The 25,532-nt window shown below is 41.4% G+C and overlaps 1 protein-coding gene across 1 annotated transcript in view; it reads left to right on the top strand.

Moving 5' to 3' along the window:
* Kantr (KANTR integral membrane protein) overlaps nt 1-19,323 on the top strand; it is a 35,645-nt gene extending 16,322 nt beyond the window's left edge. The window contains exons 4-5 of the mRNA XM_050131209.1: nt 4,516-4,668; nt 15,429-19,323. Of these exons, the coding sequence (XP_049987166.1) occupies nt 16,069-16,299 (231 nt within the window). The 5' untranslated portion in view covers nt 4,516-4,668; nt 15,429-16,068 and the 3' untranslated portion in view covers nt 16,300-19,323. The remainder of the gene's footprint in view (nt 1-4,515; nt 4,669-15,428) is intronic.
* The last annotated feature ends 6,209 nt before the right edge of the window (nt 19,324-25,532 follow it).

The following is a 25,532-nucleotide window of genomic DNA, read 5'->3' as shown; positions in this document are numbered from 1 at the left end:
TTCTCTGTCATGTACTTATGTCCATTTGATGTTGTCCCATAAGCTTCTTGATTTTCATTCTTTTATTCTACTCTGACTATATATTTTCAAATAGAGAGCCTTTGGGTTCATGGATTATTTCCTCTTTTGGATTCTTTTGATTCTCTGTATTATAAACTTCAGTGATTGCATTTTTCCACTCCAGAATTTTTGTTTGATTTTTTTTAATTTATTTATTTATTATATATACACTTTCCAGGATACAGTGCCAGATCTCATTACAGATGATTGTGAGCCACCATGGGGTTGCTGGGAATTGAACTCAGGACCTTTGGAAGTGCAGCCAGTGCTCTTAACCTCTGAGCCATCTCTCCAGCCCCCAGTTTTTTTTTATTTTTCCCTCAAGAGGGCGCCAGAGCTCAGGACAGATGACCGTGAGCCACCGTGCCTTTAGTGGGAATCGAACTCTGGACCTCTGGATTTCAGGACAATCGGGCCATGAACAGTGCTTTTAACCGCTGAGCCATCTCTCCGGACAGTTTTTTGATTTTTTTAAGAATAATTTCTGTGGCTTTGTTAATTTTTCCTTTTGGTCACTTAGTGTTGTCTTGCTAACAATGAATTGTTTTTCTCTCTATTCTCATTGGCTGTCAATGAGCTTTTCAATAATTATATTGAATGCTTTTCAGATAGTACTAAACCTCTTCTTTACAGTTGATGGCTGGTGCTTTCCTTGAGTACTATACCACTGTGTTTCTCTGATTATTCTTGATCCCTGTGACTATGGTTTTGTGACTATACATTTGAAGAAGTAGGATCTTATTTCCATCGTTCTAAAGTGGCTTTTTCTGTGGCAGCCCATTCCTGGTCAGTATGTTTTTTGGACAAGCTTAGTGTTGTCCAAAGTTGGTTCCTGATACCTGGGTTACTAAGGTGGACCTCATGCCTGGGTCTGTGTTATTCAGCCTAGAACCTTGGATGCAAGAGCACTGACCTATTGATTGGGTCTGAAGCAGTAGGCTTAGAGTTTATGTCCATGGGTTTCCTCAAATAGGAGCTTGAGGTCTAGGTCCACAGAGTCTATTGGGTACTAGGGTGAGCCTTGAGCTTGGGTCTGCAGAAGCCAGCCAGGATTTTGGACAGTGTCTGGTCTGTTGGCATGTACCTAAATCCCGTCAGTGAGATCTGGCATAGCACGGGGACAGTCTTGTGATCTGAATCTGTGGGGCTGGGGATCCAGATTGTGGATCTATAAGACCTAAAGCTTGCATCTACAGAGACTGGCCAGGCACTACTGCCTGCTGGGTAAGCATGGATCCTGTCTATGCCGGAGAAGACTTAGGATCTGAATTCCATGGAGCCTGAAACCATGGGGGCTGACTTAGATCCTGGGTAGGACTGGTACTGGGCAAGTATGGGGCATAGATCTCCGGGGTTCAGCCCCACATTGAAGTCTGCATGGCATATACTTGGACCTTCATTCTGTTAGAATAGCCTAGACTGTGTGTCTTATAGAATGTAGAGATATAGGGGCCAACCTATCACTAAGCAGGCCCAGAACATGTGTCTGTGGCCCCAGCTTGGTAACTACAGTTAAGAGGGCTAACCTTAGGATAAGGCAGGCCTGAGGCTACAAAGGCTGGCCCACTGCTAGGGTGGACCTGAAGTGTGGGACCCAGGGTCACTGGGGCATGAGTGGCTATGAAGTAAACTAAGCATGTGAGGTCTGGCCTGGTACTTGGACAGGTTTGAGTCTTTGGCCATTCTGGAACCTGTGACCACTGGAGTCCTAGTATTGGGTTGGTTCTGAACCTATCAGGAACAAGTAGCCTGAAGCTTTGGGGAATATGGTGCCTGGATGGGCCTTGAGGCTATCATCAGGTACTGACCTAGAGTCTTGGACTGTGGTAGATGCCCAGAGCTGGACTTTACTGGAATCAGCTCAGTTTGGGTATCCAGAACAAGGCTATTGGCCGTGTTTGGGGGATGAATGCTGTGATACAGAACTGGCCTTTCTGCATGTCTTCAGCGTGTCTTCTTACTCTCTACGCCAGGTACTGGAGCCTGCTGCCTGCTTTCCTTAGCGTGAATAATAATGCTTTCATGTAAGGGAAGACAAATGATAGGAAGTCCCACTCTGCCATCTTGATGACATCTGGATTCTCTGGATTTTGTTCACATTTATTTTGTTTTGGTTTTTGTTACTGCTGTTATATGTGAGTATTTTTGGTTGTTGCTATATATTTATTGAATTCTGAATACTAATTCTATGGATTCTGTATTCTCTGTATTGTATTGTGTGGCTCCTGAGTTTTCTTTCAACATATTTTAAGTTCTTGTTTTTATTTTTAAGCCTGGATTCCTAAAGATAAGGCCTAGGTGAATAAGTTTTGTAATCAGCCTATAATTGCTGAGAAAAATCATAAATATTTATCTATATATTTTTCACTTTTTGCTGTGAAGATCTGTGTGTGAAAACATACCTACATATTTCAGAGAGTTTACGAGACCACCTAAGTTTTCATTTTCTATTTGCACAGGGCCTTCACAGTTAGACAGAAGTGAGTGACTTTAGTGTTTGCCTGTTTTCCTGTGCATACACATGGCCTTGAGTATGTCTACAGCCCATAAAATCCTTAGTAATATATCGGAGATCTTCAAAGTTCTGGTTGTATCAGTATCTAAAGTTTTCTTTTCATGTCAGGTCTGGTGACTTTTAATCCTAGCACTCTGGAGGCAGAGGCAGTAAGATCTTCAAGTTTGAGGCTAGCCTGATCTACCCATTTTATCCCTTTAAATTCCCAAGGTGGTAAAAGACATTGTCAGGAACTTGGTCACCTTTGAGCTAACACACCAGAGACTGGTATAGAGTTCACAAAGGGAATAGCCACAATGACAGTGCTATAAACCCTATTGTTTCTTCAAGACTCAGTAGTCTCTGTAAATGGAGACTGCGCTTTTGTTTCCCAGCCACCCAGACCCGAATAATCCCACAGAAACTGTATTAACTACAACACTGACCAATGGCTCAGGCCTATTCCCAGCTAACTCTTAAATCTTGAATTAACCCATTTCTGTTATTTTATTTTTTACCATGAAGTTTGTGGTTTGTTACCTCGTATCTTGCTTCTTGGGCGGCTACATGGCATCTGCCTAACTCTTCTTTCCTACTCTATTGCTGCTTGGATTTCCTACCTTATTATATTCTGCCCTGCCATAGGCCGCAGCAGCTTCTTTATTAACCAATGGTAATAAAACATATTCACAGCATACAGAGGGGAATCCCACATCAAGTCTCTTGGATCGTTTTCACTTCATTGTATGACTATGGTTAATTGCCACAGTTCTGAAATGATTTGATTGGTTTGCTCATTTTTTAGTGTTCTGCAGGGGGAAAGTGAGCTCATTAAAGTCCTTTCTCAGCCATTCTGTGTATTTCCTAATTCTCCTATTTTAAAAATAAGTGTTTTGGAGGCGTGGGTGCATTTGTGTGTACAGGTGGGTGTGGGTATATAGATGTGAGTATATGTGGGTGCTGGTGATGGAATCCAGGGCCTTACATGATAGGCAAATGATCAGCCCTAGCGCTCTGGTGTTTTTAAGAATTTTTATATTTTAAATTATATGTGTATCTGTGTGTGTGGGTGTATACACAGGAGTGCTGGTGCCTGTGGAGCCTAAAAGAAGGTATCATATGTTAGATATGGGACTGAAGAGATGGTTCGGTAGTTAAGAGCCTTTGGTGATCTTGAAGAGAAGTTGAGTTCAGTTCCCAGCACCTTCATCAGGCAATTCACAACCACCAATAACTCCAGCTCTAGGGGTTATGGCTTAGTTAGGGTTTCTATTGCAATGATAAAACACTATAGTCAAAAGCAAGTTGGGGAATAAAGAATTTTTTTTACATCTATTAAATCTCAGATTATACTTCAGATATCACTGAAGAAAGTCAGGGCAGGAACCTAGAGCCAGGAGCTGATGCAGAGGCCATAGAGGACTGCTGCTTACTGGCTTACCCTTCACAATTTGCTAAGCTGTTTGTTTGTTTGTTTTTCAAGACTGGGTTTCTGTGTAGCCCTGGCTGTCCTGGAATTCACTCTGTAGACCAGATTGGCCTCGAACTCAGAAATCTGCCTGCCTCCACCTCCCAAGTTCTGGGATTAAAGGTATATGCCAACACCACCCAGGACTACCAGCCCTAAAATTGCACTGCCCACAGTGAGCTGGGCCCTCCCACACTGATCATTAGTCAAGAAAATTACTTCACAGGCTTGCCCTTAGGCCAGTCCGGTGGGAGCATTTTCTCAGTTGAGGCTTCCCTCTTCCCAGATGACTCTGACTTGTGTCAAGTTGATAGAAAAGTAACCAGGACAGAGTCCAGTGCCCTCTTCTGCCCTCTGCAAACACCTAAACACACATGGCATACACTCACAGACATGCACACATACACATAAATAAAACTAAAGATAAATACTTATTTGTTTATTTATGTGTATGTGTGTGTTTCTCGATGTGGGTTTGTGCTTCTGAGTACAGGTTTTGTGGAAGCCAGAAGAAGGCGTTGGATCCCCCTGGAGCTGGAGCTACAGGCAATTGTGAACCAAGCAAGGTTGCTGGAAACTGAAGTTGGGGTCCTGTGGAAGAACAGGCTGAACTGTTAACTGCTGAGCCATCTCTCCAGCCCCAAAGGTAAATCTTTTAAAAATACATTTTAAATCATGTTCAATAAATGAAAAAATAATCTATATTATACAGATGGGTTATAAAGATAATTTATTGAAAACTCAAGAACCTACCACTCCATGCAAGAGTGGCATTAATGATAGTATCTATCTATGTGTCCCATGTCCCTGCCTGTCTGCCCCATCAAAATCGCCACTCCTAGCCAGGCATGGTGGCACTTGTCTTTAATCCCAGCACTGGAGAGGCAGACATGGGGGATCTCTGTGAGTTTCAGGCCAACCAGGACTACATAGTGAGACCTTGTCTTAAAAACAAATTGCCACTGGGGTTGAAGAGATGACTCAGTAGTTAAGAGCTCTGGCTGCCCTTCCAGAGGACCCCGGTTCAATTCCCAATAGCCACATTGCAGCTCGCACCTGCCTGTAACTCTAGTTCCAGGGTATCTGACACCCCTACACAGACAAGCATGCAGGCAAAACACCAATGCACATAAAATTAAAAAAAAAACACATTAAACCAGCTGGCAGTGAGGCACACCTTAAAAAAAAACAGGTTGCTACCCCTAAATTTGTATTTCACATTATCCTGCTGTTTTGGACATGTGGAAATTTTTTTTTCAAATTTGTGAAACTGTTTAACCAATACATTGCATATTGCCTTGGGTGTAAGCTTTTGGAAAATAGTATCATACTTGTGTGACTTTTTTTTTTTTTGGAAAGACACGAACAAATGTCTCTTCACCCCAGATAAGACACTGACAATGGACTAAAACTATTCCACCCAAGTCTAGCTTGATGATCTGTAGCTGCTTCTCTCCTTGCTCTGACAAAGCCACCTAAGGAAGGAAAGGGGTGTTTTGATACACACTTTGAGTAGAGCCTGTCATTGTCTTCGTTTGCTTTCTATTGCTGTGGTAAAACACCATGGCCAAAAACAACTTGGAAAGGAAGAGGTTTGTTTCATATTACAGCTTATGGTTTATCGTGAAGGGACGTTAGAACAGAACTCAGAGCAGGAACCTGGAAGCAGAAATTGAACCAGAGGCCATGGCGGAATGCTGCCTAATGGCTTGTTCTCCATAGCTTGCTCAGCCTGCTTTTCTTCTTTTCGTTTTTTTTAACTTTTAAAATTTAATATATTTTTAATTAAAGTATAATTACACCATTTCTCCCTTCCTTTTCTCTTTTATCTTCCCTCCCTTCCCCCCACACCATCAAATTGATGACCTCTTTTTCTTTATTATTATAATATACATATATGTACAAATACAACCCTCTGGGTTCGTTTTTCTGTGTGTCTCTCAGTGTGTAGCTATTTCAGGACTGAGCACTTTGTATTCTCTAGAGAGGGGCTCATCCCTGGGAGAGGCTATTTTTCCGTCTCCCAGCCGTCATTAGTTCCCTGGAGTTCTTTGTCTAGAGAGTGAGACTATGAGTGGCTATTAATATTGTCATTGATCAGGTCTTGTTTAGACAGCCATTTTGTTTGTTTGATATTGGTTTTTGAGACAGGGTTTCTCTGTGTAACAGCTCTGGCTGTCCTGGAACTTGTTTTGTAGATCAGTCTAGCCCTGAACTCACAGAGATCCACCTGCCTCTGCCTTGAGTGTTGGGATTAAAGGCGTGCACCACCACCACCTGGCTATTCAGCCGGTTTTAAGAGACAAAATCTCACAACAGACTTACTGATCACCTGGCTCTTATAATCTGTTTGCCCCCTCTTCTGTAATGTTCCCTGAACCTTAGCTGCAGGAGTTGAGTTGAGGGTGTATTATTCATTGTGGCTGGGTTACTATAATCCCTTGATCTCTACATTGTGTCCAGAAAAATTAAATCATGAAATTATCAGGTAAATAGCTAGAACTTGAAATGTTACATTGAGTGAGGTAGGCCAGACCCGTGAAAATAAATGCCACTTGTCCTCTCTTATCTGCCGTTCCCAACTCCAAATGTTCAGATGTGAGTAGACAGCATGAAATAACCAAAGAAACTGAGAAGCCATGGGGTCGGGGGATGTGTGGGGAATAGCAGGATATAGGTGAAATGAAATGGGAAGTGGGGAGGGGCCCTTTAACTGGGGAGAGGGAGAATATAGAAAAATGCCTGGCGGTGGTGGCGCACACCTTTAATCCCAGCACTCGGGAGGCAGAGGCAGGCGGATCTCTGTGAGTTCGAGACCAGCCTGGTCTACAAGAGCTAGTTCCAAGACAGGCTCCAAAGCCACAGAGAAACCCTGTCTCGAAAAACCAAAAAAAAAAAAAAAATAGAAAAAGGGAAGAGAGAAATAAAACCAAGGTTATTTGATAAAACCTTTAGAAATTTTATATATATATAATTTCTAATATATATATATAGTGAAGGCGTAGCAAGAAATGCTTGGACCAAAGTAAAAATAAAATTCAGTATGGAAAACACAAACTCCTGCAGTTCTGTGTTGGGGCATCTGGAACTCATGATAAAATTATCTGGGCTCAAAAGGGCTTGAGTAGCCCCACCCCTGCATCTCTGCTTCCTGCAGCACACTCTTGGAGTGACTTATCTCTATGCCTGCAGAGCCGCCATGGTTCTTCCATCTTCACAGTTCTGGCATCTCCACAACGTAGGCTTCTCCTTCACAGCTTTACACAGTGGCCTCTTAGGTCTTTCAGGGACTCGAACCCTGCCATACATTGTCTGGCCTCAAGGCAGTCTGGAACCACAGTGCAAGACTGCATGACTCCTTAATCCTGCATCCTTCATGCCTTTAAAACAAGTATCATGTGAATGACTCTTTCAAACACATTCTGCTGCCAGGTCAGAATGGACAGTGGCCTCACTGACTTCTTGCTACCAGTTTTTTGTTAGTTATGATGTTGCTGCAATGAAGCAACCCATGGAAAGGTTTATTTCTGTGAAATATAGTATTCTTACTAATTTGTTTAGTATTTCTTACATACATACAATGGTTGGGGGTTGCTGCTTCTTTTCTTTTTGTGAGGAAGGATCTCATTATGTAGCCTTGTCTGGTGTGGAACTCACCAGGTAGACCAGGCTGACCTGGACCTCACAGAGATCCGCCTGCTGCTGCTTCCTGCATGCTGGGGTCAGAAGGTGTGCACAACCACACCTGCCTCACATACAATACATTTCAGTCATTTTTCACTCACTATTCTTCCTCCTAACTTTTCCCATCCCCATCCGACTTGGAGTGCATTCGATGGGGGGGGGGGGGGGCTTGAGCCTTCGCCTTCCGTACTGGAAGGTTGACAGCCATGATTCTGTGCGAGCCACCACAGCTTCTGTGATGAGGGCTGCAGTCCCATGGTATCCTGAAGACGCTGTTTGACCTGATGCTCCCTGACCTCTGGTTCTTACAATCTTTCTGCCCTCTTCTTCAATAGTAGGAAGGGTTTGTTTTGACTCGGAGTTGGCGGGTACAGTCCGTCGTGATGGCAAGGCCATGGCAGCAGGCACTTGAGGCAATTGTCCGCATTGTCTACACAGTCAGAAGCAGTGATGGATGCAATGCACTCAGCTTACAGTCTCCTTTCTGTTCAGCCTAGCACCCCAGTGTGTAGAATGGGACCACACACATTTTGGATGAAGCTTTCCGCCCCAGTTATCCTAATCTAGATAATCCCTCACAGACGTTCCCGAAGGTTCGTTCTTCACTATTCTAGATCCTGTCAGGTTGACAGTATTAACTACCACATGAACCAGTGTGCATTGTAGCTACCCGTAAGAGAATAGGAGATTGAACACAAGCTCCATCGCGGAAATGCCCACCCCAGCATGAAGGATAACTCACAAGAGCTTCATCCTGGGAGCTCCTTGCCTGTCCTGTATGAGTCTCCCACTGGGTCTCCACTCCCCATTAATTTCTTACTGCTTTTAGAAACTTGCTAAGAGATCCTGTGAACTTGCTGGGCCTTGTAAATCTCTTTTGAGTCTTAAACATCTGCCTTCTCCTTTCCAGAGTGTTTCAATTCTGATGAAATAGCTACAGAACAATATCATATATGGTTTCCTGTAACTTACTTTTTTTATCAAGATTATAATCCTGAGAGTCACATCTTTTTGCTCTAGGTGGTTGTAGTTCATGATCAATGGTGTGTGACATTTCAGGTGATGATAAAACAAAGAATCCATGTTTCTGTTGATGGACATTTGGATCCTTTTGGCTTTTTGCTCTTATGAACATCACTGCTTAAATGTTCTTGAGCATGTCTCCGCTTCCCATATACCTAGGAATAAGGTATATACCTATGAGTAGAGTTGCTGGCTAATAAGATACATGAAAGTTTAGCCTCACAGGATTCTGTCGAACCATATTCTAAAAGATGATACAATGGAATGAAATATTCTGTTGATCCATACCCTCATCTCCTTGATATAATCCCACCTATTTTTGTCAATATAGTGTAAAATGATATTTTAATATAGACTCAGCATCCTACTTATCATCAGTATAGCTGATCATCTTTTCCTGGTTGTTGATCAGGTTCCCCCTTTTGCTAAAGAGCTACTAATATTTTTCATACATTTGAATCTTGAAAATAATTTTTGTTTTGGATTCTCATAATATGCCAGGTTGTGTGTCAGATCTTTTCTCTCTGTCTTGGTTAATCACTATTGCTGCAGTGAAACACCATGACCCAAAGCAAATTGGGGAGCAAAGAGTTTATTTGGCTTGCGCTTCTACATTGTAGTCCATCGCTGAAGGAAACCAGGACAGAAACTTAAGCAGGGCAGGATCCCAGAGGCAGGAACTGATGCAGAGGCCCTGGAGGGGTGCTGCTTACTTGCTTGCTTCCCCTGGCTTGATCAGCTTACTTTCTTCTATAACTTAGGACCACCAGCCCAGGGATGACACCATCCATAATGGCTAGGCCCTCCCCCATAAATCACACATTAAGAAAATGTCCTACAGACTTGCCTGCAGCCTGAACTTATGAAGACATTTTCTCAATTGAGGATCCCATCTCTCTCAAAAGACTTTAGCCTGTGCCAAGTTGACATAAAACTAGCCAGCATACTCACCATTTGTGGCTTTTTGCTTTGTTGCGTCTTTCCATGAGCAGATTTTCCCCCCTGTAATGCTGAGTGAGGCCAGGCAAGTACTCTACTCCCAGCCCCAGCAATTTTTTTCTAAGGAGTTGAATGAATCCGTCTTTTCTCTGTTATAGCCAGCAATTTTCTAGAGTTCCTTGGTCCATGATCAAATATATATCTATAATTTTTCTAATAAAATTTTGCCTTTTGTATTTAAGTCTTTGACCCAACTGGAATTGATTTTTGTGTGGTATAAGGTCAGGAACCAGTTTCGTTATTTTCCATATGGATAGCCGAATGTCACTTCTGTTGTACATCAAAGCTCCTAGTTACTGTTCTCATTGCTGTGCTCAAATGCATGGCAAAAAGCAACTTAAGGGATGAAGGATTTGTTTTAGCTCACAGGTTGGGGGTGCAGTTTATCCTGTGAGCTGGAGGCTATTTGCTCACATCCCAGCGGATCAGGAAACCAAAAATGGGAATGTCAGCATTCTATTGGCTTTTTTCTCCCCTCTTTCTGGACCCCAGCCATAGACAGTGCCACTCCCGTTAAGGATGGGTCTTCCCTTCTCAGTTAAACATCTCTGGAGTCACCCTTATAATCACAGCCAAAAGATGTACCTCACTAATGTTCTAGACTAGAAATTACTTAATCTAGTGAAGTTAACAATATTAGCCACACGTTATCTGCATAGGTCTGATTATAGGCTCTCTTTGCTATTGATTAACCTTTTGTCCCTAAACAACTATTACACTCCCTACATTATTTCGTTTCCAGTAAATATTGGTATTTAATAAAGCAAAAATCTTCCAAGATTTTTTTTGCCCAGATAGTCTTCTTACTTTATTTTTATTTTTATTTGAGGCAAGCTCTCACTATGTATCCCTGGCTGGCCTGAAATTCACTATATAGACCAGGCTGGCCTCAAACTCACAGATATCCACCTGCCTCTGCCTCTCAAGTGTTGGAATTAAAGATGTGTATAACCGTGTCCAGCCTTCCTTAGATATTCTTTTTTTATATATGTTAAATAAACTTCCAAATCCACTTGTTACACTTTATAAGGTTTTGGGAATTAAAGTGACTATATAAATCAGTTTGAATTAATTGATGCTTATGAAGTTGAGTCTTATTAGCTATAAATGTGGTATGTCCTTTTATTTTAAATAAATTCTTGCATTTTTTTTGCCTAAGTGTTATGATTTTTTTAAAAGAATCATATTAAGCCTACAGCACCCAGTATTATTCCCAGGCAGTTTGCCATCCAAGTACTAACCTTAGCTTCTGACATCCGACAAGATGTTCAGGGTGGTATGGCTGTAGATGTGTTAGGAATTTTATATAAAGCCTTTTGTGTGTTGTATGAGATATATCCCCTTCATATCTTGTGGATTTGTCTTCTATAATAGGTGGAATTTTTTATTCTCATGGTATTAGGTATTAAATCCAAAACCTCATGCATGCCTTACTACCTAGCTATTCCGCCAACTCAAGGGATATTTTCCCTTAGTACATTTTTATCCATTTTTAAATATATAAAAATGAAATGAATTTTATTGATAGTATAACCACTCACTCTATAAACTATTATGGTTGTTGCTGCTATTGTTACAGTTTTTGGAGAAAGTCTTAATATATAGTCCAGGTTGGCCTGAAATTTGCTATAAAACCCAAGCTGACCCAAACTGGGATCCGTTTGCCTTACCCTCCCCCCCAAGTACTGGAATTTATAGGTATACATCATTATATTCTATATGTCTACACTTTACATTTTGTAGTCATTCAAGTTGCACAGAAAAGTTAGTAAAGTTAGTAAGCAGAGCGTTCCTGCAGGAACTTCCTATACCTTACTGTGGTATGTTTTTCATAACTAAGAAAGCAACATCAATATATCCCTGTTAACTAGATAAAAGACTTTTACAAGAATTTTTCAGTTTTCCTACTATTGTCCAGTTCAAAATACTACCTATATTTAGTTATCATATCTCTGCAGAGTTCTCTGGCCTAAGACAGTTCCTCTATTGATCCTCTTTTTTTCAATGATTTTTTTTTTTTTTTTTGGTTTTTCGAGACAGGGTTTCTCTAGCTTTGGTTCCTGTCCTGGAACTAGCTCTGTAGACCAGGCTGGTCTCGAACTCACAGAGATCCACCTGCCTTTGCCTCCCGAGTGCTGTGATTAAAGGCGTGCGCCACCATCGCCCGGCTTTTCAATGATTTTTATGTTTTGAAATTAAACTCCCATCATTCCCCCTTCCCTTTCCTTCTTTTAACCCCTCCAATGTTTCTCCCAACATTGCTCCCTCTCAAGTTAGTGGCCTCCTTTTCTTTGTTACACACACACACACACACACACACACACACACATATATGCATAAATACACGAATACAACTTGCTCAGTTTATTTAGCATTATTTGTATGTATATGATTTCAAGGCTGACCGATTAGTATTGGCTAACCAATGAGGGGGCTCATCCCTGGGGAAGACTATATTCTCCAGCGCTCAGCATTTCTTAGTCACTGTAGTTGTAAAGGGATGGGGCCCTGTATGATTTTCCCCTTCCGTGCTAACATGGCTGTTGGTGTTGTACTTGTTGAGGTCTTATTTAGGCAGCCATGTTAGTGAGACTTTGTGGGTGAAGCTTCCATGTGACTTCTAGGTGACACAATCTCACAGCAGATTTCCTGCTCCTTTGGCTCTTAGAATCTTTCTGCCATGGTGTTCCCTGAACCCGTGATGCACAAGTTGTGTTGTAAATGTATCTATTGGGGCTGGGCACTCCACGATCGGGTTTTTTGTTTGTTTGTTGTTGTTTGTTTTCATTTTGTATTTTGACCACTTGTGGAATTCTGCAGTGCTCTCCATGTATTGCAAAGAGAAGTTTCTTTGATGAGGTGCGAGAGCTAAAATTGTCTGTGGGTAAAAGGCTAAGTGTTTAGAATGAGGTTAGGAATTGGGCTGGTTTAGTAAAGTCATGGTAGGAGGTTTTCTTGTAAGATCCATGGCCTCACTGACTCCAGAAACTGGGGTAAGTTTCCAATATCAGGCGGGATTTCCCTCTATTGAGTGAGTCTTACATCCAATTAGACAGCCATTGGTTACCACCAAGATTCTGAGTGCCACTGTGGCACCATTAGGGCTGTCTTGTCATGCTGCCAGTGTTCTCGCTCCTAGGCCCAGCGCCCGGATAGGACTATTGATTGCTTCTCCCCCTTGGAAGCTTGCACAGCACTTCCAGTCCTAAAGGAAGCTGGTCACTAGGAAGGGGGCCTTCAGGTCAGATCCAGCTCAGATCACAAAGACCCTATGTCCAAACAAAGCATAGGTGTCTTTACCAGTAGCAACTTAGCTTCAACCTCCAGGAGGTAGCCAAGGGCAATGACGATAGCCTACGTTGTTTGCGGGGTCTCTTGGATAACTCTGTTGGTATCTACATGGCATCCCTGGTGATGTGAGCTATAATCCCTTGGTTAAGGTAGTGTTTGATATGTTTCTGCATGGGCAACTTGTTGTTTCTTTTCACCTTTTTAAAAATTTATTTGTTATGTATATAGTGTTCTGGGCACCAGATCTCATTATAGATGGGTGTGTGTCATCATGTGGTTGCTGGGAATTGAACTCAGGACCTGCGGAATAGCAGTCAGTTCTCTTAACCTCTAAGCCATCTCTCCAGCCCTCTTTTCACTTTTAATATTCTGTTCCTTGGAGGAATCTATTCCACCCTTAAGGAGAGTAGGAACAATTGAGCTCCAGCCCCTAGAAGAGGGTATATCTTATCTATGTATGTGTCTCTTGGAATTCTTCTGTAATGATGTATGTCTTATCTTTTATTTTTTTTAATTTATTTATTTATTATGTATACAACATTCTGCTTCCCACACACCAGAAAAGGGTATACAGATCTCATTACAGATGGTTGTGAGCCACCATGTGGTTGCTGGGAATTGAACTCAGGACCTCTGGAAGAGCAGTCAGTGCTCTTAACCTCTGAGCCATCTCTCCAGCCCTGTCTTATCTTTTATTATTCTGTTGCTTATTTATATTCATATGAGCTTATGCATATTTGTTTATAAGTTGAGTTATAAATCCAATTCTTTGTTCTTTGGTATGTTGCTCAAATTTTTTCATCTTTGCCCCCTGGCAACACTTTGAGATTGGCTCCTGTGTCCCCTTGTCATGCTGTCCTTCTTATTGACTATTTATACTCATAAATGTGTCTGTGTGCATATATACCACAAGTGGAGAGGTGTCCATGGAGGCCAAAATATAGGGTGCTGGATCCCCTGGAACTGGAGTCACAGGCTGTTATGAGTTACCTTATATGGGTGCTGGGATTTGAATTTGAGTCCTTTGCAAAAACAGTAAGCACCCTGAACCACTGAACCATCTCTCCAGACCTCCATTCTTGGTTTTTAAGGGCTTCTTTGCTCTCTGGTACTACAAAATACTCCAGAGTCGTCTTGTTATTTTCCAGGGCAGTCCTTAAACCAGCTGTTTCTCCAAAAACGCCTAGTTCCCTTTAAGATGTCTTCTCTTGTGTTTCTATATTGACAACCTTGTCAACTATAAATAATGAAAGGCTTTTTTCCTTTTAAAATTTTGTGCCTTAAATATACTTTTCTTCTTTTAACGAGATGTCCAGGACATCTGGTATAATTTTGAATAGAAAGGTTATAGGGGCCACTCCTCAATTGTGTATTTTCGAGGAAACAGCATTATGTTTTCTTTATTTAGAACAGTATTTCTCATCTGATTTATAGAGGTTTCATCAGGTTAAGCAAATTTCCTCCTATTTCTCTATATACTAAGAAGTTTTTTATTGTTTTGAATCATGAAAGGGTATTGTACTTTTTTTTTTTACCAAATGCCTTTTCTGTTTCTTAGAATGAATATATTTTGTCTCCAATAGTCTGATAATGTAGCACAATTAAATTTATAGACTTTTCTCATGCTAGAACAATTTTGCATTTTTTAAACAGATTTATACATGGGAATTGGAGCGATGGGTGAGTGGTTAAGAGCACTGTTGCTCTTCCAGAGGGTTCAGGTTCAATTCCCAGAAGCCACATGGGACTCACAACCACCTTTAACTCTAGTTTCAGGGGACCCTTGTGGCCCCTCCAGGCACTAAGCATGCACATGGTGCCTATACATACAAAACACTAGTGAACATAAAAATTAACTAAAGATTTATGCATGTATGTCTGTGCACCATGTGCATGCTTAGTGCCTGGAGAGACCAGGAGAGGGTGTTTGTTGGATCCTCTGGAACTGGAGTTATGGTTTTAGCTGTCATGCAGGTACTGGGAATGGGACCCAGGTCCTCTGCAAGAGCAGCAAATATTTCTTAACAGCTAAGCCATCTCTGCAGCTCCCCTTTTCAGTGTTTTAAATGAGAAATTTAAAATGTGCTTTCCCGGCATGCTTTCACGTGACAGTGTATTTGAGATGGGGATGCACAGATCCTAAGCAAGACTTTGTAATGATGTGTCTATCAGGTTCTTAACAGTCACTACCAACAACAGAAACGTGTAATATGAGTAGGTGATAAAATACCTAAAACCGGTTCTTAAATTGTTCAAAGATGTTTAACAGCTAAAATAATGCAGGTTTTTCTTTTGTTTCACTGACAAATATATTGTTGAAATTTCCATGATAATGTGAGTAGGTTTCAAATCCATTTTATCTCTTTTCCATTAACTATTTCAAAATAATGATGAAGCTCTTATTTTCAGAACATCCACCATTGTTAGATCCATCACCCTGCATCTAGCTTGGACATCATTCAAAGGGCTCATCGGGAGTATCTGATATTCAGGAAGACAGTCTCAGGGTTTCTGCCTGGAGCTGCGCCCTCCAGAAGCCCCTGCTTGGCTTCCCAGCACCCAATCCCATCCCAACCAGTTACGACTTGGGCAGTGATTGGTGTTTCTTGGAAACTGGAACACGGACTCAGACTGCGCTCCAAGCCCTTTATCCTCGGTGAGCAGAAGACCACAGAAGCTGGCTACTGAAGAGGCTGTCCAGATGGCAGTGCGCCTCACTGGCCTTGCTTAGCGCCTTTACCACAGAACAGTCGCTGAGTGCTGAATCTGTGCCCAGCACCCGCAGCCACTGCAGAGAATTCGTCAGGCCCCACGTCACTAAAGGCCACTCCAGAGATCCCTCCAGAGGAGGCTAGAAAGAGGCGATCTTCATAGGCTCCGCACTGCCTAGAGTCCTTCACCTTATAGTACTACTGATCATTTATTTTTGTCTCTTGTGGATGTAGTTTTGGATATAGTTTCTTAGGAATTGGTCCAGTTTGTCTGTGTTTCTAAATTCTCTGGCCTAAAGTTCCATTTTGAAATTCTCTGCTACATATAATCTGTAACTATGTCGCCTTTTTCATTGCTAATACTGGTCATTTGTGCCTTCTCCCTCTTTTTCCTGATCAATCTCAGCAGAGGTTTGTCTCTTTTATTAGTCTTTACAAAGAACCAACTGTTGGCTTTGTTGCTTCTCTCTATTGTGTCTTTGTTCTCTATTTCTTTAATTTCTGCGCTTATCTTCTTTGACCTCCTTCCTTCTACGTTTTTTGGATTTATTCTACTGTTGTTTTTCTGAACTCTTAAATTGTATATTGAGCTCATTCATTTTCAGTATTATTTTCTTTTTCTGTTTGCTTGTTTTTGATGTTTGTTTTTCTTTGAGACAGGATCTCACTCTATAGCCTAAGCTAACCTCAAATTCGTGATAATCTCTTCCCTAGGCTCCCCAGTGCAGGGATTACAGGCATGAGGCACTGAGCCTAGCTTTCAGCCTTTCGTCTTTTCTAATTTATAAATTTAAAAGCTACAGATTTCCCGCTAATGCTACTTTCTTACATAATGGTATATTGTAGTAATTTCATTGCTCTTCAGTTCCAGGAGCTTCAGCATATCTATTATCATTGCTTATTTGACTCGTGAATTAAACAGAAGTATGTTTAAGTTCCCAGATGTTTGGGGGATTCTTAAGTTTGTTCTACTATAGAACATAATCTTAATTATGTTCAGATGATGTGGTTTATGTGATAACTGAAATTTATTGAGACTTGTTCTATTGCTTAGTACATGATTGATAATTATTAATGTTTCCTATGTGCTCTATAAGAATGTGTGTCCTCTAATTGAATATACAGATCTACATGTGTCTATTAGCAACGATCTTATTCAAGTTGTATTTATGTAAACTGATTGTTTTTGTTATGAACTACCAGTAATTTTGAAATTCTGACACTGGAATTACCTGTTTTCTTCTTAGAGTTTCCTTTTTTAACATGAATTAAGAATTGTTATATTTCTGGTAAATGTGTAATATCCTCTCTATTCCTGATAATAGAGGAATTCTGCTAGATTATCTTGTATTGATATAACAGCACAAGCTTTTCTTCTTGTTAGGGTTTGTGTGGCATAATTTTCTATCTTTTTACTTTTGAGAATTTTTTACACCTTTGTGTTTTAATTTATATTTCTTGAAAACAGCATATGGCTGGACATTTTTTAAAAATCTAATCTAAGGCTGGGTGTGGTGGCGCACACCTTTAATCCCAGCACTTGGGAGGCTGAGGCAGGTGGATCTCTGTGCATTTGAGGCCAGCCTGGTCTACATAGTGAGTTTCAGGCCAGCCAGGGCTATACAGTGAGACCCTGTCTCGAAAAAAGCTTAACTAATGACCTCTGCCTTTAAAAGTTGGCAAGTTTGGTTTACATTTGCTGCAGGATGTTTGGACATGTTTCTAGTATCACCTTGTTATTTTGGTTTTCCACTACTTTTTATATGTTCAGTTTTCTCTTTTCTCACCTGCTTTTTTAGTTCCTTCTAGTTTTTTAGTTCCTTCTAGGATGTGTTTTTCTTTTCTTTGGTTTCCTTGAAATTCTAGCATGTGTGTTTAACTTGCAAAGCTTAAACAATATTTTCAGTGCATCTTCAAGAGTGTGAGAAGCTTAGAAATTAGCGGTTTTAGTCATTCCTCTCCTGACCATTTGATTTTGTTTGCAACTATGTAAATATATTCCTTGTTTTCTTTGTAATCTCATAATTATATATTATCAGTATTATTTTCAGTCTTATTTGCTCTGATTTACATGCATACGTTCTTGCATCTAAGACCCCATTAATGGCATCATTTTCTCTCATTGTGAACACAGTGTTTATCCTTTTAGTTTAGATTTCTTGGTATTAAACTCGCCAGTCTTTGTTGTGTGAAAAAGCTTTATCTTTAGAAGAGTTTGCTCACCTTTAAAATACACGTGTATGCCTTGTTGCCTTTCAAAAGCGCCATGAGTCTAACTGTGGTTAGGTTTCATTTGTTTTCTGAGCAGGGTGTGCAGGGAGTGCTGTGGTTTCATTGTAACATGTTTCGACTTGTTTCTTCTTCATTTATTCTGCTTTGAAAACGTGTTTAATGGCTTAGTAGAAGCGTGTGTTTTTTATAATATCTGGAAAATTCTCAACTGTTAGATTCTTTCTGGGTTTTTATTTTCTCAGAATCCAATTACTCATACTGTGTGCCTCTTAATTCTGTTCTTCATAACTCATAATAACCCTTTGGTATTTTCTAGCTCCTTTTACTTCATTTGGGGAAATTTCATTGGGTATATGCTTTAGTTTGTTCTCTTTTCAGTTATTTTTAATCTGCCTTCTCCTATTTTCCATTGAGTTTTTCTATTTAAAAATTTGTCTTTTTCTTTGTAAAAGGTTCGTTTACTTTCTCATCTGTCTAGCTATCCCCAATTAAGTCTCTTGTTCGTTGCTCATCTTTGTGATTACATCTATCTTTAAGTATAATTTTTTGTTGTCAGACTGCTTTTTTGCATGAGTATGACATTATAAATACTGCTCCCATCTCAAGTGCACAGCGCACTGATTACATCGTCTTGTTGCACACCTTCTTGCTTTCCTAAAAGCCAGTGTTCTAGGAATTTGTTTTCTTTTCCTGGTGTTGTAGCACCCGTTACTAATTCTTGGTAATTCTGCAAGAATTAAAAATTCTTCTTAGAAAGTGTTTGTGAAATCCAAATCAGATCATGCCTCTGTTCTGCTTAGACTCCTCCCATGGCACCCAGTTGCCTCCGTACAAAAGCCAGAGTCATCTCATCTCCATGGCCCAGACCGTCCTCACAGTCTAGTTCTGTCCCCTCCCCGGCCTCATTGCTCTCAGTCTCACCCTGCTCTAGCTGTACTGGCCTTTCTCCTATTCCTCAAGCATGCTAGGGGCCTTCCAATCAGGACCTTTGTATTTGCTGTTGTCACTACCTGGAACACCCTTCCTTCCAAATAATGTGATGACTTGATCAAGTATTTCCCTTGTTTTCAAATGTTACTTCCCTTCGAGAAGTATTTCCTGACCACCATATATCAAATGGCCCTATCACTCTCCATGTTGTGCTTATCCTATTTTCTGTTATATCCTCTACAAAGCACCGATCACTACTTGATATATTTTATATTTATTTGTTGTAGTTAGTGTTTGTGTCTACCAAATAGACTGTAAGCTCCTCAAAGCAGAGATTTCTGGTGTGGTTTACTGCTGTATCCCCAGTGTCAAGAACAGTGCATAATAATATTCAGTGAACATTAAATAAAATATTTGTGGAATAAAATGAATGAATGGCTGGGTTTATTATTTAATATGAAACATATAAACAGAAATACTCAGAGAAGTGGGGTCAGCATAAAGGCCTTTCTTTATTGGCACGCTAGGGACCATAAATGCCATTATTCACAGAGCGGTGGGTGAAAAGACACATTGAGGACAACTCCTAGGTTATCTGGAGTAGCAAGTTCACAAATGGCAGGATCATACAAAGCCCTGTGTTCTTTGTGACTGAGTCTATGCTATCTTCTCCTAAAAGCAGGGCTGGTTCATTGTTAACCAACCTCAAACTTACATTGTCATCCCCTGTTACTTTGTGCAAACAACGCCCAGCTCTCCCAGCTTGGTAGCATCTTCCCTTCTCTTGCCTTGGGAGGAACTGTTTCTTGGTTCTCAGGTCAAGCAGATCACTTCCATTAGACTTTATCAGTGGTACTTGAGAGGAAGAGGATAGTGCACAGTGTCTGGTACATGGTAAGTACCATTCTACAGGTAAACACTACAGAAGGCAGTTTGTAGATTGTGAAAGGACTCCCCTTCCCTCTGTCAAGGTAGCAGCAGGCTCTGACGTTGTAGTCATGACTTTTCTTCTGCCCCCTTGGGTACAAGGCTGGCTCCAGTGTTTCTGCATGTGCATGACTCTTTGGATACTAATCCTGTTGTCTAACAGCCACCAACTTTTATCCCCACACACTCATACACACACTTCTGTCACCACCAACTTTATCAAAATGCGAATATACACAGCCATGTGGCTTGCCTTTAGAGACCACCCTCTCCAGGCCAATATCAGTTGAGCAGCCATCAGCACTGGCTTTAACCATCCAATTAGATGAGTAGTTGTATAAAATTCTGACCACCTGCTACATGTTAGGCCTCCTGCTCTGCACTGACAATGCTGAGATGGATAAGATAGGACCCTAAATTCAGGTAGACAATATGGTAACAGTGATTAACACAGTAGAAGAATTGCTACAGAATACTCAGCCCAACTCGGGAGACCACAGAAGTTTCTTGGAAGAGGTGGCATATGGACTGAACCTTAAATGAGGAACACGCCCCACAGAATCAACTAAGCAGGGCTCTTAAGAGCTGAGAAACTGAAGCAACAATCATGGAACCTGTAACACCTGTTTTTTTTTTCTTTTTTAAATGTGTTGGGTTTTTTTGTTTTTGTTTTTAATTAAAGATTTCTGACTCTTCCCTGCCACCGCCTCCCCAATTTTGTGTTACACCCTTGGTACAGTTTGCGCGCCCCTGTACCTGGAGATTGAAAGAGAGGCCAGGGTCATTCGAAAGGAGACCAGCCGAATGCCATTTATTCAGACTTGGGGGAATCCTTGTGTATCTAACTGCTGCACAAGGATCTCCGCCCAGGCAGGTGGGAAATTACCATATTAACAAAGGAGTCAATGCCCTGCAGCTAACCACCAGACCGGGCAGGGAGAGCACAGAAACACACAGGAAGCTTAGTTAGCTGATCATAAACTGTCCCCCACGATGCACCCCAGGAATAAGGGAGACCAGGGCCCTACAGGTCCCCCTTTTATATAAATTATGACTAGGCCTGTCTTGGGTGGCCTTGGACGTCAGGCAATACCCCTTACCCATCATGGGAAAGCATCCAGGTCAAAACACATTTTCTGTCTTAGGTTGAGGTAGCCCCCCCAAAAGCCTTTCCCGCCTTTGGCTCACTAGTCATCCATCATTGAGTTTAGCCAGATTTGTGCTGAAAGATTTTCTGGGGCAATAGCTAAGAAGAGGACTTGCCACCTGGCAACATTGACCTGAGCTTGCCTTTGGCTCTGGCATCATAACCATGAAGATGATGCTCCAGCACATGTAAGCATCTCTTAGGGAGACTGTGCCTGCTCAATCCTTAATAATTCTGCCCAAATTGGAGCCCTTTAAGTAAGGTCTCGGCGCTGGTGAAAGGAACCCTGGTATAGCTAACTAGAATAATTTCAAGAGCCAATTTGTAAATTGTACACCTTAGGGTCCATGAATAACAGCAATAAGCTCATCACTGTAACATTTAGCAGTGGTCTTTAACCACAACCAAGAGCAAAATTAACTGCAATATTTATTTGTAAATTTAGCTCAATTTGAATGGCTAAGGCATTTGCAACCTGCCCTGAGAAGGTATCCTTTGTGCTAGCAGGAAGCAACTGACTGACTAATGAAAAATCCAGCAGCATTAGCTGCTGTGGCAGCAACAGCTATGGCTGCCGATATCACAGGATGGGTAGATGGGTAGACGGGCAATCCTTGGCACTCGGACCACCACAGCCAGCTCCTCAGGAAACCCGCAACTCTTCAGTTGACAAGCCAGAATCTCCTTGATCTCTTGGCTTAGTTCTGTCTTTAGGCTTCTGGACAGGAAAATCCACAGCACGCACCAGCCACTCAGGTACCCATATTGGATTGTCAGCATCCTGCGGGAAAACACAAACAGCCCCTCTTCCCCACACCAGTACAGGATTCCCAGGTACACAGTGTTGAGCACGTGCAGCTGCAGTGCTAGCCCACCCCCTCCAGTGCTGCAGCAGGACCGGGTGTAGAGGGGCTTTTGTCCACAGTAGTCCCTCGCAGCAATCTCCTAAGGAAGAAAGCTGATCGTAGGAAAGCTACAAACAAAATCGGAGCAACCTGTTCCTTACCAACCACAGTTACCCAAAAACCAACTTCTGCCCCACACAGCAGACCTGCTGGTGACCAGCTCGGCTCAGCCATGAACGTATTTCCCCAGACTCCCCTTACACTCTGAATTTTCCTAGAAGTAGCTATCATATAGTTTTAGAGAGCTGAACTGTTTTTTGTTGTTTTGTTTTTATTTTTTAAGATTTATTTATTTATTACATATACAGTGTTCTGCTTGCATGTATACTTGCAGGCCAGAAGAAGGCACCAGATCTCATTACAGATGGTTGTGAGCCACCATGTGGTTGCTGGGAATTGAACTCAGGATCTCTGGAAGAGCAGTCAGTGCTCTTAACCTCTGAGCCATCTCTCCAGCCCAGGGAGCTGAACTTGATGATGTACCAGAGACTTGTCTCTCCTCAAAAGGAAACACGGGTGGTGCACGACTTTAATCCTAGCAGTCGAGAGGTAGATCTCTGTGAGTTCGAGGCCAGCCTCATCTGCAGAGTGAGTTCCAGGACAGCCAGGACTATTATACAGAGAAACCCTGTCTCAAACAAACAAACAAACAAAAGAAACAAAGAAACAAAATGTTATTTATGGATATACAGATTTGATAAGTAAACTTTCATTCAAAGCTCCTGGTATTAACTGCTGAGCCATCTCTCCTGCCCCCACGTTTTTTAAAATAATTAAAATATTTTATCATTACAGTTGTGTTGTGTGTGCACGCACGCTCGCACGTGGATGAAGGTCAGAGGAAAACCTGCAGGAGTTGGTTCTGTCCTTCAACCATGTGAGTCCCTGGATTTGAATTCATGTCCTCAGGTTTAATGGTAAGCACCTTTCTCTCTGAGCCATCCCAGAAAACTCAGTTTGATTCCCACACACAGCTCAGGTGTCTCAGAACTACCTGCAACTCCAGCTCCAGGGGAGCTAAGGGCCTCTCCTGACCTTCACATACCAGCACTTGCATTCACAAACCCGCATGAGACACACATACATACATAATTATAAAAAAATAAGTTACTGGGTGTGGTGGTGCACACCTTTAATCCCAATATTAGGGAAGCAGAGACAGACAGATGTCTGAGTTTGAGGCTGGCCTAGTCTGCATAGCAAGTCTGCAGGCTATCCAGGGCTAAATAATGAGATCCTGTTTGAAACAAACAGGTAATAAAAGTAAAATAAAAAATAAAATCCTTTTTTAAAGTATATGAAAAACATGTAGAGAAGAAAGCAAAAATTCCCCATATTAGGAGACAGGAAGGACTGGATGCAGGTAATAGACATGAGTTACGTAAGAGGATCGAAAGTTAACTGTTTTCTAGTTCTAACTCGTCGTGAATTTTGTGATGGATAACTGCATAAAGACATTTGATAGTGACAGTATAAAATCCATCATGAAGTTCCACAGCTTCCCTTTCAAATGGCTACTCTGCCTGTGTAGAACTTCCCTGAGTTCTAGTCTTTGCATCTGATTGCTGTCAGAATGTAATCGTATTATTATTATTAGTGACCTCTAAACAACAAATGTAAACATTTTTAAAGATGCTCTGCGTAACCACATATACCATCAGTGAAATGTAAATTAAGAGAACAATGAGATACCACTATATACCTACTGAAATAACTGAAATCCAAAGTGCTTCCGCCAAACGCTGCTTAGGTCCTCTGTCACTGGTAGGAATAGTAAACAGCACCATCGCTTTGGAAAAGTGCCCCCAAAAGAAACATCCTCTTACTGTGACTACCCAGCAGTTCCATTTCTTGATAATTAACTTGTGAGTTAAAACTGAGATCCACAGGAAAATCTGCACACAGATGTTTATAGAAGCCGTATCGCAGTTGTTCAAACTCAGGCCTGATGGCATATACCTTTAATCCTAGCACTCAGGAGAGGAGATGGAGAAAGAATTCCAATTTTGAGGCCAACCTGGGATACGTATCAAGCGCTAAATCACCACAGGTACCATGCAGGAGCAACGACACAAAAGTAAACACACTTTGAAGTCATGAAAAAATTCTTCACTAGGTAAGTGGATAAAGAAATTATGGCATATCCATCCAAGAAAGTATTAGTTTTTTGATTAAAAAAAAGAAACAAGCTATCTAGTTATAAAGAAACATGGAGCAACTTTAAATGCATATTGCTAAGTGACATCAGTCTTAAGAGACTACATACTAAATTCTTTTTTAATTTTTTTATTTTTACATACAAAATTCTAAATGGTTTTCTGGAAAACAAAAACTATGAGGACAATAAACAGATGAGAAGTGTCGATTGCGTTGGTGGGTCACTCAGTCTAGGGGTTTGTAACCCACCCTGCAATCAGTTATTCCAGGGTCTCGGAGGGGCGCTACCTGGAAGGGAATGAGCTAAGACAGAAGAAGGAGGCCAAGCAGATTTGTCAAAGCCTCCCGTTTATTAGGGACGGGTTACAGTTTATATATGGTAAGGAATGGGGCTTAGGCCAGGTTACATTCAGACAGACAGGTAGGCCAGGAAGTCACAAGTTGCCACACCTGGTTCCCTGGATAGCTGGAATGTGAGGCAGGTTCCACTAACAGATTAGCAGTTAATTGGCTGTGGGGCAGGTTCTCAATAGAACATAATTATGGGTGTGGGGTTCTCTGCAGACTCCCCAGGGTGATGGTTTCTGTAATGATTTTTAGAGGGGAAATGGCTCCTGACAGAGAAGGTGAAAGGATTGGCCAAGGATTTGGTGGAAAGGAGAGAGAGATGGGTTGGTGGAACACAGGACTTTTAGGGCAATGGAATTATTCTGTATGATGCTATAATGATGAAAATATTAATGTAAGTTTGTCAAAACCCATTGAATGGATGACACCAAGAGAAAATTCTTTTGGGGGTGGAGAGTGAGACGGGGTTTCTCTGTGTAGCCCTGGTTGTCCTGGAACTCTAGAGACCCTCCTGCCTCTGCCTCCCAGTGCTGGGATTAGAGGTTGTGCACCACCACTGCCTGGCAAGAGCAAACTCTTAATGCAAACTATGGACTTGGTTTACATGCCAGTGTAGATAACTGGATTTTAAGAATATGTACCACTGGGGGCTGGAGGGATGGCTCAGTGGTTAAGAGCATTGCCTGCTCTTCCAAAGGTCCTGAGTTCAATTCCTGACAACCACATGGTGGCTCACAACCATCTGTAATGAGGTCTGGTGCCTTCTTCTGGCCTGCAGGCATACACACAGACAGAATATCGTATACATAACAAACAAATAAATAAATAAATAAATAAATAGAAATTACTTGAAAACAAAAAAAAAACTAATATGTACCACTGTGAGACTGAGACAGTGGGAGAGATGGTGCCTCTGTGGGAACAGGAAGTACATGGACACTCTGGACTTTGTAAAGCTTACCTCAATTTGCTGTGAACCCAAAACTGCTTTAGTTATTCAATTATTTGTTTTCAAACTTTTGCATGAGGTTCTCGCTATGTACCTCTGACTGGCCTCAAACTTATGGCTCTCATACTTTGGCCTCCTAAATTCTGGGATTACAGGTATGCACCACCACACCTAACACAATCCTGCTTTTTTTTTTTTTTTTTTTTG

This window comes from Alexandromys fortis, unplaced genomic scaffold, assembly GCF_014885135.2.
Source record: "Alexandromys fortis isolate MF-2015 unplaced genomic scaffold, M_Fortis_MF-2015_v1.1 scaffold_373, whole genome shotgun sequence".
NCBI lineage: Eukaryota > Metazoa > Chordata > Mammalia > Rodentia > Cricetidae > Alexandromys > Alexandromys fortis.
Note: the sequence above shows the minus strand (reverse complement) of the source record. Positions and strands in the feature narration are given on the sequence as shown.